Source organism: Orbicella faveolata, unplaced genomic scaffold (genome assembly GCF_042242905.1).
Source record: "Orbicella faveolata isolate gen_17 unplaced genomic scaffold, um_ofav_v1 contig_13, whole genome shotgun sequence".
NCBI classification, from domain to species: domain Eukaryota; kingdom Metazoa; phylum Cnidaria; class Anthozoa; order Scleractinia; family Merulinidae; genus Orbicella; species Orbicella faveolata.
The window spans coordinates 32,680,001-32,693,237 of record NW_028301540.1 but is presented as its reverse complement, the minus strand read 5'-3'; the positions used below and the strand labels follow the sequence as shown (position 1 = coordinate 32,693,237).

The 13,237-nt window shown below is 35.8% G+C and overlaps 2 protein-coding genes across 2 annotated transcripts in view; one reads left to right on the top strand and one right to left on the bottom strand.

The window, feature by feature from the left end:
• Positions 1-106: 106 nt before the first annotated feature.
• On the top strand, positions 107-11,826 carry LOC110049941 (protein adenylyltransferase SelO, mitochondrial-like). Its single transcript, XM_089285564.1, has 19 exons — positions 107-624; positions 1,530-1,668; positions 2,325-2,358; positions 2,883-2,994; positions 3,105-3,228; positions 3,594-3,700; positions 4,240-4,343; positions 5,646-5,769; positions 6,458-6,506; positions 7,111-7,145; positions 7,351-7,391; positions 7,509-7,581; positions 7,768-7,854; positions 8,566-8,686; positions 8,959-9,026; positions 9,154-9,199; positions 9,954-9,997; positions 10,384-10,450; positions 10,872-11,826. Exons 1-19 carry the CDS (start codon positions 143-145, stop codon positions 11,052-11,054), a joined length of 2,040 nt encoding a protein of 679 aa, XP_089141690.1. The 5' UTR covers positions 107-142; the 3' UTR covers positions 11,055-11,826.
• Positions 11,827-12,100: 274 nt separating this feature from the next.
• Positions 12,101-13,237, bottom strand: part of LOC110049985 (costars family protein ABRACL-like) — a 2,236-nt gene continuing 1,099 nt past the window's right edge. Inside the window, exons 2-3 of the mRNA XM_020755845.2 lie at positions 13,115-13,237; positions 12,101-12,463 (exon numbers count right to left, since the gene is read on the bottom strand). The exon at positions 13,115-13,237 is cut by the window's right edge and continues 36 nt beyond it. Of these exons, the coding sequence (XP_020611504.2) occupies positions 12,345-12,463; positions 13,115-13,237 (242 nt within the window). The 3' untranslated portion in view covers positions 12,101-12,344. The remainder of the gene's footprint in view (positions 12,464-13,114) is intronic.

Genomic DNA, 13,237 nt, shown 5'->3' with positions numbered 1-13,237 from the left:
AGCCGGAAGAAATCGGAAATAATCGGAAAAAATTCAATCCCGACTTTATTCCGACTATCAACGACTCTGGCCCGATTTTTCACTCCCGACCTTTGATATCCCAGAAACCATCTGAAATGTAAATTGTACATAATTTTGTTTCATGTATTACTTTGGTTTGTCACGAAAAATATTGTACTCCGCGGCTTTCAGTTGTAATCTTGTGTATAGAAGAAAAACCTCATGTTCTTCTCCAGTCGCATATTTCAAACATTTCTTCTGTACAAGCCTCGAAGAACCACTGAAATTTGAATACAAGATGGCCACTTTGGAAACCCTGAACATGGACAACTTCGCATTGAGGTCCCTACCAATCGATAAAGAGGTCAAAAATTACGTCCGGCAGGTCCCTGGAGCGTGTTTCTCTCGTGTTGAACCAACTCCAGTGGAAAATGCCACAACAGTGGCTTATTCCACGACTGCAATGTCTCTTTTGGACCTCCCTGAACAAGAGTTGCAACGTGATGATTTTGCAGAATACTTTAGTGGAAATAAACTTTTGCCGGGGACGGAACCCGCAGCTCATTGCTACTGCGGTCACCAGTTCGGGTATTTTTCTGGTCAGCTGGGAGATGGTGCTGCAATGTAAGTTGACGTTTGATGGCAATAATGTTTGCAATTGAATTGGAAGGTGCAAAGGTTATTGTTGTTTATATTGCACATTATTATTATTATTATTATTATTATTATTATTATTAGATACGGAAACATGTTTTACAGGTTTAACAGACATCAAATTATGTAAATATTATAGCATTTTGTAAAGCTTAGCTCTAGTTTTTGTCACAATAAACACTCCTTTTTCATATTAAAAATAAAAATTATTATTATTATGTAATAAGGCCACAGGACACCCAAGTTCAAGCTGTGTATGTTAGTTTACTGTGGCAAAAAGATACGAGTTTGTATGGAAAGTTTCTACTGTATGTTTTAGTGGATAGGAATACTGCTCTGGAATATATTGTACAGTACTACAGTCAAACCTCTCCAAAATAGCCACCTTCTGGCCAGAGAAAAGTGGCCGTTGTAGCGAGGTTATGGTTATGGGGAGGTAGGGGTGTAATATGACTCCTGTTCTTTTTCGGGTTGCAGCATTTTTATTTTTTAAAAATGCGTACTGTAAGATATAAGTAAGTGACACGAGCAAGATAAATAAATAAAACAGAACCAGCAACCAGCAATACGTGGAACTGATCCAGTTTCGTGACCTTTTCCAAAAAAAAAAAAAGTGTTGTTTTGTATACAGCGTTCCTCAGTTGCCCATTAATTGGCTGTTGTCGAGAGGTTATTTTGCCAGTTGGGGTGTACTTTGGTGGTCATTGTCACTGTAGCAGGATTAAAATACATTCAAGTGAATGTATGAATTGCATGCCTGGACATAAAAAATTGGCCGTTGCAGAGGAGTAGCTGTTGTGGAGAGGTGGCTGTTATGGAGATTTGACTGTATGCACTGTATTTTGCACAGATTATGTAATATATGTTTGTTTCAGGTATCTTGGCGAGGTGGTGAACAGAAAAGGAGAAAGATGGGAGATACAATTTAAAGGTGCCGGCCTCACTCCTTATTCCAGACAAGCAGATGGGAGAAAAGTGTTACGATCAAGCATAAGAGAGTTTCTTTGCAGTGAGGTGATGGATAATGAATTGATATGAATTAATGTACACCCACAAAGCGGCACTAGTATCAAGAGTGTGGTCTAAAAAAAATTTTCGAGGAACCCAAAGGTTCCTAAACATGAAATCTGCCCAGCACTTTAGCTTATATGAAAAAAGTGAGTTTTTCCAGGTACCCAAAGTCAAAGTTAGTCACCTGTGGTACGCGGGTGCTTCTAGAGCACAACCCCGAGTATCTTTTCAAAATTTCTAACAGGCATTTCTATCATTTCAAAATCATTGGGAGCCCCTTCCCCTTGGACTTTTTACCTGTTCTCTTAGAAACAGAAGCTCTCCCAAAGTTTTCTCATTAGTATGTTTGTCGTGTCAACTTTCTATGGTTGGACTCTGCCAATTCAAACTCAGTTATTTTGAATTCCCTGTTACTTCAAACGCAAAGCCATTTCCATTGGATTTGCCCTTCAGTCATTTTTTATTGGCTCTTTCAAACTCCCACTATTTAGAATTTTCTTTTGTTTCCCTTGAGAGTGCATAATAGTGGGGTTCAGGATATTTAACTGTATGAAAATAACAGAGACATTTGATGTTCCTGGTAAAAGCAATAACATTTTTTGGTAAATATCAATAAATTTATAAGTAAATAAATGAATAAATATTATTTGTCTTTTTAGGCAATGCACTTTCTGGGAATTCCAACAACAAGAGGTAATGCTGCTAGAATTCTTTTATCCTCTTAGTGATTAATTTACAATGTCTTTCTACTTTCTTTTGTCTTAAATTGAATCTTGAAAAAGACGATACGATACGATACGATACTTTATTATTGTATTGCGTTGAAATGTGTTCAACCAGAAAATATCTTTACCCTCAGCCCCATGGAGGGTTATTGGTTTGAACCCCTCCCTCTGCAATCCCTTAAGGAATTCCAGTTCTGGTTCATGCATGCCTTTAAGATTTTTTTCTTGTCAAGACCCCCTCCCTTTTGGAATTTCCAATATCCCTCCTTGGAGCAGCTATGGATATTTTCTGGAATCACACAGTCAATGTTCATATTAGAATTTAAATTAGATGAGTTAAACTTAGTTCTAAGAATTTGAATGTTCAGCTAGGTGCCATGATTAACAAACAGTTAACCTTTACAATGTTACATGTATATAAAAGAAACTTCAAAAAAGTCATATATACTGAATTTATGGTGTTATCCAAATTTATTTCCTTTGATTCTACAGCTGGTAGCTGTGTAACATCAGATACAAGAATAATCAGAGACATATTTTACAATGGAAACCCTATAAGGGAAAAATGTACTATTATTTTGAGGATTGCTCCAACATTTCTCAGGTAAACCGTGTGTTGTATTACACCTTTCAGTAGCTTTTCTCTGATTCATGCTTTTGATATTTCTGGCTCTCAACTATACATTCATGTAACTTTTTATGTTTTACCTCAAGGTTTGGTTCTTTTGAGATTTTTAAACCAACAGACTCTATGACTGGGCGTAAAGGTCCAAGTGTGGATCGTACAGATATCCTTGTCCAACTTCTGGATTATACTGTGAAAACATTTTTTCCGCAGGTAATTTATCGTAATAATTTCTGATTGATGCATTCATCTGGTACATGTAATATTTTGGAAGTGAATGTCTACAGCAGTTGGAGACATGCTGTTAGTAGCTTTTACTGTCAGTGTTAAGTTTACATGTGATAAGATAGACGAGAGCCGAGAAGTAGAAAGGAAGAGTAGGCATATTCATTATCATTTTAATGTATTATGAACAGCAACTTGATTCAACAGCTGGCTTTTATCTGACCCCATGATCAGACTGTGTCTCTTTAACCCTCTGGTGGGTTGGATTTGCCCCCTTAGACTTCTTAGCCTGGCAATGTGCCTTCATTCTATAAAACTTTCAGCCTGACTCTTGGGCCTGGATTATTCTACAGGTTGTGACAGACAACAGCGAAGAGACATATCTGGGTTTCTTTAAAGAAGTTATCAGGTTCACAGCAAGACTTGTAGCAAAGTGGCAATGTGTGGGTTTTTGTCATGGGTAAGATGAAAATGTACAGTTATGATATAAAGCCATTAATTCTTAAATATTGATAAGCTGGTTTGTACTGGGAATAACAATAACTACCAGTGGTACTCACTAGACTCACTCAACAGTGTCTTTAATTAACTGTTGTGAGTGTATAATTATTCAGTTTATCAAATTTAACCCTTTCAGTTTGAAGATCATTGCTGCATCCTAATTATATTGTTCAATATTTATTCATAGTCTCAACTTTTTTGTATGTAAAAACAATCTTGCCTTCTTTTTTCTCATCACTTGGTTCCTTTAAATTTACACTGACTGTACAATGGCTGCATATTTGAAAATGAGGATGGCAATGGTCATGCAGGTCTTATTGAAATACAATCAGGAGACATGACCCTTAGTCTTTAAGATTGGAGCTGGATCTTCATTTATTTAAATTCTAACCTTTCCACTGCATTGGGGAATAACACATTTTTGTAAAATTGTGTCAGTAGACTCAAAGACCACTTGTATTACTTGACAAATTCTTGATGTTGTTTTCTGCACTGCAGGGTGTTGAACACAGACAATATGAGTATCCTTGGTTTGACCATTGATTATGGTCCATTTGGATTCTTGGATCATTATGATCCTGGCCATGTGTGTAATGCTTCAGGTACTTTTATTTCAATAATTATTATTAGGGACCTTAAGCAATGACGACGGCAGCACCAAAGATGACACCTACATGTAGTAAAAAAGGGACTTTTATGTTACCCTTAAATTTTGCAATTATATAGAGCTGTTCAACCCTCCGATTGATCCTAAAACTTGCTCAGACTAAATATGTAATCCCTGCAATCAACTCCAAAAGAATATTTATATGAAAACTAGCCATTGAGTCTCGCGTTCTGCAAAATACCCTGAACTTGGTCATTTCACATTGTTGTTTTGCAGAGTGCAGCTAAGAAATATACAAGCCTAATAATGCAGTTGAACAGCCACTATACTGCTCACTAAATCTTCTGTATGGTGACATTCTTGTTGGTGTTGTCGTCACGGATTGCTTAAGCTCCCTATTGTTCATTTAAATAATTAATTAATTATTACTAAATTAATCAGTTACCTTTGTTTCTAATTTTAAGTACCAGTCATTGGGTCAACTAACACACATCCCATGGCAAGTGAAACGAGTCTGTTTTTCAATGCTAAAAATTTGTGAATTTAATTAAGGTTACTTCAAACCTTCGAGGGTGTCCTCCAGAAAAAAATTCGTATGCGCGCTGTTTTCAAGGAAACCCCCACAAACTATACATCAACAGAAAGGTTATAAAATGTAGAATTCAATAAAATTATGTTTTGTTTTGGATTTTGCTTTCCAAAGGCGGCAAAGGCCGTCAACTCCCAAATGACCGACTGACGTTCCAGCTAATTAATCGGGTATTAAATGCGATTGTTCATGCAAAATAACTGTGCAATGTTTATCACAAAGTCTCAATCTCCAAAAAGGTGTCAGCATTTTCTTTTATTGCTATTGGTTATCTTTTTATGGATCTGTCAACTTCGACTATCGAAAAATTTGCGTATCCTGTTGCGTTAAAGGTGGTCAGGAGGAAAGTATTTAAAATAAAGGAATTCACCGACACGCTTTTGTTCCATATCTATCAGTGAATGTTCTGACCAAATTTCATGGAAAACCGTCAAATCTGCATACCCTATTAATTCATTTAAAGAGAAGGGATTCTCTCAAAAAACGAGTGCAAGTTTTGCCTTCTAAAGATTTATAAACATATCACAGAGGAACGTGTCAACTTGAAAAGCCGCGAGCCAATGAAATAACAGAACCCCTAGAGTTCACAGTATGCAAACTTGAGCCTGGCGGACTTTAATTTTCTTGACCAAAAAAAAATCGACCAATGTAGCCCTGCAAAGGTTTGAAGTAACCTTAAGGTGAATAATTGGATGTTTGTGACAACAGATGATCAAGCAAGGTATTGCTATCAGGCCCAGCCTGAGATCTGCAAGTGGAATCTGATCAAGTTAGCTGAGGCAATCAGAGATGTGCTTCCTTTAGAAAGATCAAAAGCTGCTGTTGAAGAAATGTAAGTGTACAACATATTCAGAATAAATGGCTTGTTGTACTCAAGTTGGATCGAAACAACAAGAGAGCTTGTAAATCTGGCACAAAATATGACAATTATATAGGAAAAAGATGAATTTTGGATGCTGATTGATTCACCTTGACTTACATCTAAAACTTATTTGTTATGCTTAAATAGTAGTTTGAACTAAAGAACAGTCTTGTACTAGCTCATAGGTTTGACATCACTGAGCCTTACTTGTTACTGCTTATTGAAAATTCTTCAAATATTGCTTATATTACATGACTGAGACAGGAGAGGGAAAGGGAAACTACCACAGTCTGCCAATCAGAAAGGTGTATTATTTGACCAAGACAGCAGAGACAGTAAATAACTACAATAGTTAAAGTGGCCAATCAGAAAGCTAGTGCCAAATGTACAAGACTAGGCTAAGTTTCTACTGGAGTTCTTATCCATTCAGAAATTTATGTACATGTATGAATAAATCTTTCATTAATTTAAAAGGCTTGGACAGGACTGCACTATGCATGGGAGAATATACATCAGCCCTTGGTCTTTCCTATTGAAAAACCTAGGGTGAACATTCTCCCGGTACTCCTGTTTCATGTGGTTAATCGGTAATGAGATATTATTTTGACATGCCATCTGTCTCCCAGGTAATAATACTAACAGCAAAATCTTACTTCAGTTATGAGATGGAGTATCAGCAGGCCTACATGGACAAAATGAGACTCAAGGTAGTACAGATGAAGCTACCTTTTTATAACAAATTCCATAATAAACTAATTAACAATTATTATATTAATATGAGCATGTGTTCCAAGGATACAAGATGATACATGTAGATAGTCATTGAGGTGCGTATTCAACAAACGTAAGTGGAATAATAAATTGTTTTACACCCCCACTAACATAGAAAACTAATCAAAACTAGTTAAAATAAAAATGCCAAATACTGCATATATTTACATGTACCATGTTTGTAGAACATGGTATTACTGCTCAGAGACCATGATAACTAAACCAAAAAAAACTCTTGAATTACATTATCCAATGTTCCAGTTTTTACTATTATAAGTTATGAGAAGTTTGAAGTTTAGCTGACAATGTACGAGAATATTTATTTGAAGTTGATCTTGACATTGAGTCTTGAATGTAAGAATTAGCCAAGGTTATCTTTTACACAAACTCCTAGAGTAACTAACAAGTTGTTAATTTTGTACTTTGTTAATTAAATTTGTCCAATGTAGCTCACTCACTTGGTGGTTAGTAGGTAACACAAAGTATTTATTTTTTTATACATTAGGTAAATTTCTCATGTAAATCATATTTTTGTTTCAGCTCGGTTTGTTGAAGAAGCAATTACCTGAAGATGAGTATGTGTAAAATTTCATTTTTAACGAGCTTCATTGAGCACTTTTGTAACAGTCATATTAATTTATTTCACTCCTCGTAAATTTTTTGGTGGTGTTTAATGTAATGTATTCCGATCACTACTTTATTCAAGTCCTATGGTCAGTTACAAAATCATACCATTTTTATTTATTAATAGTTTCTTTAAATGAACTTTTTTCCTTGTAGAGATCTTGTAAAGAGCCTCTTGGAAACCATGCACAAGACAGGTTGGAGTATTTAATGTTTAGAGTGGTGTATACTTTATAACTCAAGTTAATTTTTAATCAAACTGTCAACGATCTTACTTTTCATGAAAGTCATTCGAATCTCTTTTCAACCTGTAGGTGCTGATTTTACAAATTGTTTTAGATGCCTCTCCAGGATCTCCCTGCAAAGTGGCTCCTCTGGGGATGATAGGTACAAATTCTATATATAAACTATTCTCACAGTCTCTATACATTACTTACTACAGTAGTGAGGAGAATTTTTGTGTACTTATCAACTAGAGACAAGCACTTTCCTGTCAGTGACATGGTTGTCTCTTTGGTGGCTAATATGTGTGTGTCATTGTAGACTCAAGTGCTGATATTCTCTTTGCCGCAGTGATGAAAATATTTTGGAGTACCTGGTGTCTCAGTGCCAAACAGTGGATGACATGAAAAAAGCTTCAAAACCCTTCCTTGGAGCAAGGTTTAGTTACATAGTTGCATAATTATGCCAGGCATAAGTTTTGAAAGGTCGTAAAAGTGTCTCTTCAATGTGATTTATTTCGCTGAGGTTGACATAATTTGATATCCATATGATGTCACAGCAATGGGAAATTAGCAGTCTAGAAAACCTCCTATGAATATCAGGTGCTGATAAAAATTGTTTCCAGTGTGCCAGGGGTTTGACTAAATTTCTGAAAGTTTTGAAGTACTCAGTCTGTCACATACACTGCACTAGGCACCTGAGGGGCAAAACTGTACCACATACATATCATATAGGCACTCATTCTGGCCACCGCGTTTAAGTTTTCTGCTGGATGTTAATGAGCCTTGTCAAAGATTAACTCTTGAGTTGCCTCAGATGTTACTGACCCAGGTGGATCATGACAATGGTATGAGTCACATAAGATATCCCTTGTTCTAAATGTTGTTTTACTGGAAACACCTTTATATAGCATGCAACAGCCAAGTTAAGGTCTACATGAAAGATTACTAGGCTAAATGGAACCTCTCTACAAAGATCACCCTGGTGACAGAATTATCTGGTTGTTACAATCAGTGAGTCTATTGTAGTGAAGTTTTCAAAATCAGATTAAGGACATGGCTGGGCCTCTGATTGTAATGGAGCTGTTTCACACATACACTGTAGATAGTTGTTGTCCAGCTGACATGTTATAATGTTTTTCTTCCTTAGAGAGTTTCAGATGCTGATGATGTTACTTCGGACTAGTCCCAGTATCCTAGAACAGCTGGGGAGTAGAGCAGCTCTGATTCAGAAGGAACTGGAGAGGAGGGAGAAGGTTCAGCAAATGAATGTGAGATTGTCCTTCCCAGTTTGAACTTTGATTCACCTCAGTCTAGCTTTCTTTAATGGTTCAGAGGTAGATTGATCATCAGTCAGCTGGATGGACATGTTATAATTAGTGCTGTGAAAATTGTGTCAGGTTTATTGTACATAAAGTATTATTGCTACAAATGTGCTTTGTAAAAAGGACAAACTACTAAGTATTGTTTCATATTGATCCATAACTATTTTAAACTGCATGACCTGAGCATGCTTGTGCTTGTGTCTGTTTCTGTGTTACAGGAGATGAAACCAGAAGAGAAGAAAGCTAAAGATAGACAACTATGGAAAGACTGGATTGACCAATACAGGTGTAATAAAATAATATCCATTTGTGTTTTTTTAACCACACTTGTATAAAATTAAAAGCATTGATTAACTGAGCACAACAATAAATTATGGAACTCAGTGTTGTATTTGATAAACTGTTTATTTCAGATTACGTCTAAATGTGGACATTGAAGATGAGCAAGATAAGGAGAAAGTATGATTTAGTTAACATTTTTAAGCTTTGTAAAGTCAAACCTCCAATAAGCAGACACCCCTGCTGTGTGCAAAGAAAGTCATGTCTGGTAGCCCAGGACTAGTCAATTTCACATTTGGAATACTCAATAGGCCCTTTGCATGATCTGGTCACATGGTACGGAATCAATTATGCTGGGACGCAAGTTACACAGTGTGATTTCCAAAGCAAAGGAACTCGTACCAGTCCAGTCTGACTTTCCTTTGTTTTGAAAGGCCTACTGTGTCACTTGCGTCCCAGCATAATTAATTCCGTACCATGTGACCGGATCGTGCAAAGGGCCTATTCTGCCCTTTGCTTGCCCAATGTGCTAATGAAGTCAAAATAATATAAATTTAATTTTACATGTAAATTGATTAATCACGCTGAGTAATTTTTTTTTTGTTGGGGGGGGGGGGAGGCGGGGGCAGGAGTGGGGGCTGGTGAGAATGACATGTGACATCATAGTCACATATACCCTTTGCTATCTTCTTGGGATCAGGATTTAAGGTGTCAGCTGAGGAAAGGTGTTCCTTATGGGAGTTAAACTTCTATGTAGTTGGCATGGGACCATGACTTTGTCACTTTGCTTCGGAGGGATACCTGTCAGGGAGGTTCAACTGTATCTTGTTTATAACTTAAGGAAGTGTTTAATTTGCATTTTAATCAAAACCCTTGCAGGTCCAATATGAAATTGTTGATTAGCTATCATTTTTTTTCTTGTTTCATACTCTAGGCAAAGAAGGAGCAGATTGAAGTGATGAAGTCCAACAATCCAAGGTAACCCTAGAAGACTAACAACCTGTCACTTGTTTTCATTTTTTTCTTTTTTGGAAAAAAGAAATCAAAATTAAACTGTGAACTAAGATGCTGGAAAAAAGTGTTTCCAAGTAAAAATTAAAATTGAGCTTAAGGTCCAAATATCATCTGGCAAAGTTCATTTAGCTTCATTCCTTAGTCTCCGTCTGGTAGTTTTAATTATTAATATATACTTAATAGTAATTATTGCTATTAAACTGGACAATCTGGTGAAAGTATGGAAAAGAATTCTTAAACACAAAACAGAAATGTGATAAATTTGAATTACTAAACAATTGAACTTGCATTTTATTTTCACTCCCTTCGTCATCTTGACTTCGTCTCGTTTTTTGTTTTATTTCTCTTAGGTTTATTCTCAGAAACTATATTGCACAGAATGCCATTTCTGCAGCAGAGAAGGGAGATTTCTCAGAGGTATAGTATGGATATTATTACCAAAACTGAAGGAAAAGGTAGTCCAGCAAAGATCCTCAAGATTGTAGTAGGAATCTCTAAAGATCCGGAAATAACCTGAGGTACTCTACGATCCTGGCACAATCTTCCTGAAATTGCTGAGGATCTTGGAGTATCCTTTCCTGACCTTTGCAAGGATATTTTTTGTTAGATCTTCGTCAAGTCCCCTTACCATAGAGATTTACAGAAGGCTCTTCAAATGATGGGTTTCTTGGATAGCTTAGCTTGTTGGATAACAGGAGATTTCTTATAAATAAACAAATGGCTTTTAATGAATTGCCATCCTTCTTATGATGGGTTTCTTGGATAGCTTAGCTTGTTGGATAACAGATTTCTTATAAATAAACAAATGGCTTATAATAAATTGCCATCCTTCTTTCAGGTCAAAAGAGTCCTTAAACTCCTTGAAAACCCTTACAGTGATGACATTGATGTTGAATTAAGTCAAGAGGCAAAGAAAGAGACAGATTCAAGAGGAACGTCAGAAGCAAGCTGCAGTGCTGAGGAACACTTCAGCTATGACAGCAAACCCCCAGGCTGGGCTGTTGATTTAAGGGTGACATGATCATCGTAAATACCTTGTCATGAATGAATCAGAACACTAAACCATGCCACAAAATTTGGAACTTTCAAAAGTGTCTTCATCTATATGTCCATGAACCAGTAGTAAACATTACAGATATCAGAGAACAGGTGAATGGGTCATAGTATTTCTCATTATCAAATTTTGAATGGAAATAAGAACTAGATGGTATAACCGTATAAATAATATTATGAAGATGTAATGTCCGCTGAAAATATTATTTCATACTGTGTACATATTTTGGACAAGCCAAGTAATGGATGGATGTGAAACTCTCAATACCAACATTAATACATGTAACTAAATTATAACTGTTTCAAAGGGAAACTGTGGAATTTTTACAACTACATCAGATGAAAACACTTGCACAGTAGCTTTGTTAAGTGTTCTATTCATTCATGGAATATGAGGTAAACAGCAATAATAGCTAAAGTGACTTCACACCACATGTTAAAATGTCACAGTACATTTTGCTCATGACAGTGCAATTTAAAACCAGAAGGAAGATTGCACTTGAAGTGTGGAAGTGATGTCAACAAAAACAACTCAATTTTTGTAAAAAAAAAAAAAAAAAGAAACTTAAGGGTAACTCTGATCTGTTATTCCCTTAAAGAGATTATTATTTTTGGTTACAATATTATTAGATGTCCAGTTCACAATAAATGAAATCTAATAGGAAATGAATCTAGAGTGTTGTATTTCAGATTGAATTATCACTAAATTGTGGAGATAATAAAACCAAAGAAATTCAAAATGACAGTGTCAGCTAGCAAATAGCCCTTTTCCAACAACCTAGATGGTCATACCAGGCGGTCAAAATCATGCTCACAGCCGGTCAATTTGCCCGATGCCTGGCTGTAAATGAAAGCCCTGTCAACTGGTAAATAATCTGGTAGGGTGAATGCAAAAAGAATTCAATGGAAATCCAACCAATCAAGCTTGGGTTTTCTTTGTTTTGGATGTCCCATGTCCCAACAATGAAAAATACCTGAAAATGCATCACTAAAATTAAGCACTAAACATACATATTTCATGAGAGTAAAATTTATTACATTTCATTAGTAAACAAAAATGCTTGTAGAAAATACTTTGCTCGGTCATTGACAAATTTCAAAGATCTAATAACACTATAATTTTATAAAGGATAATCTTTATTTAAATTCATGAATATAAAAAAGTTAATTGAAATCTCAGAAAGTAGAGATTTAGAGATCAGCCACAGCTGCAGTCATTTTGTACAATTTTGGTGAAACTGTATTTAAATAAAGTGATCTATTCGTCATCTTTAAGCAACACAATGTCCACATCGTCATGCACACCTTGAAGTAGTAATTCACCTTTGTAGTTTACAATCTTCTTTCTCTTAGCAGCTTTAAGAGTTCCCACAAGGGCTGTGAAGCATAATAATAGACAACAATAATTATTATTTACTTGTGCATGCATTACCATTAAAAACAATACGAGTTCATAAATTCACATGTTTTTCATTTCAAACTTCTACACTTAAAATTCCACATTCAAAACAGTACTTGAATATTTGTCTGGCAGGAAACAAATAAGAACTTTTTCACTGTAGTAAACTACTCTCCTTTTTAAACTTCCTCAAAATACTAATTAAGATTAAATATGATTTTCAACTGTTTGGGATACTATAAAGGTTGCTTGAAGCAAGTGGTAAAAAAGAAAAGGGAGAAAACAACAATAGAGGACTTAAGATTTGTGCACAAGATTGAGTACAGGAACATAGGACTTTTCCATTCTAGTTTACAGGCTTCACATTATTGAGTCATAACAATCTCATCTCATGAGCTACCCTCACTATCTAAAAGCAACATGAAGAGCAAGTGTTCTGGAAATGTCACTGGTTTGAAATTCAAAAATTGTATTATTTTTCTGACTCAATCTCGTACTCAAAGTCCATTCTAAAAGCCCCTATCAGCTAAATAAGCCAATTTGGCCATCTGTCAAACTTTGCCCAAATTTGTATATCTGGCACTTGGACCTAGACATTTTAAAATCTTTACGACGGTTAATGACTTCACCTTCAAATATGTTTGCACAGCGATCATCACTAAAAATCACTCCAAACTTGACGGTGATTTGTCCGTCAGCATTAGGTGATCCAAGTCTCTTTATTTCTTGCACCAAGAGTTTCACTTCATGTT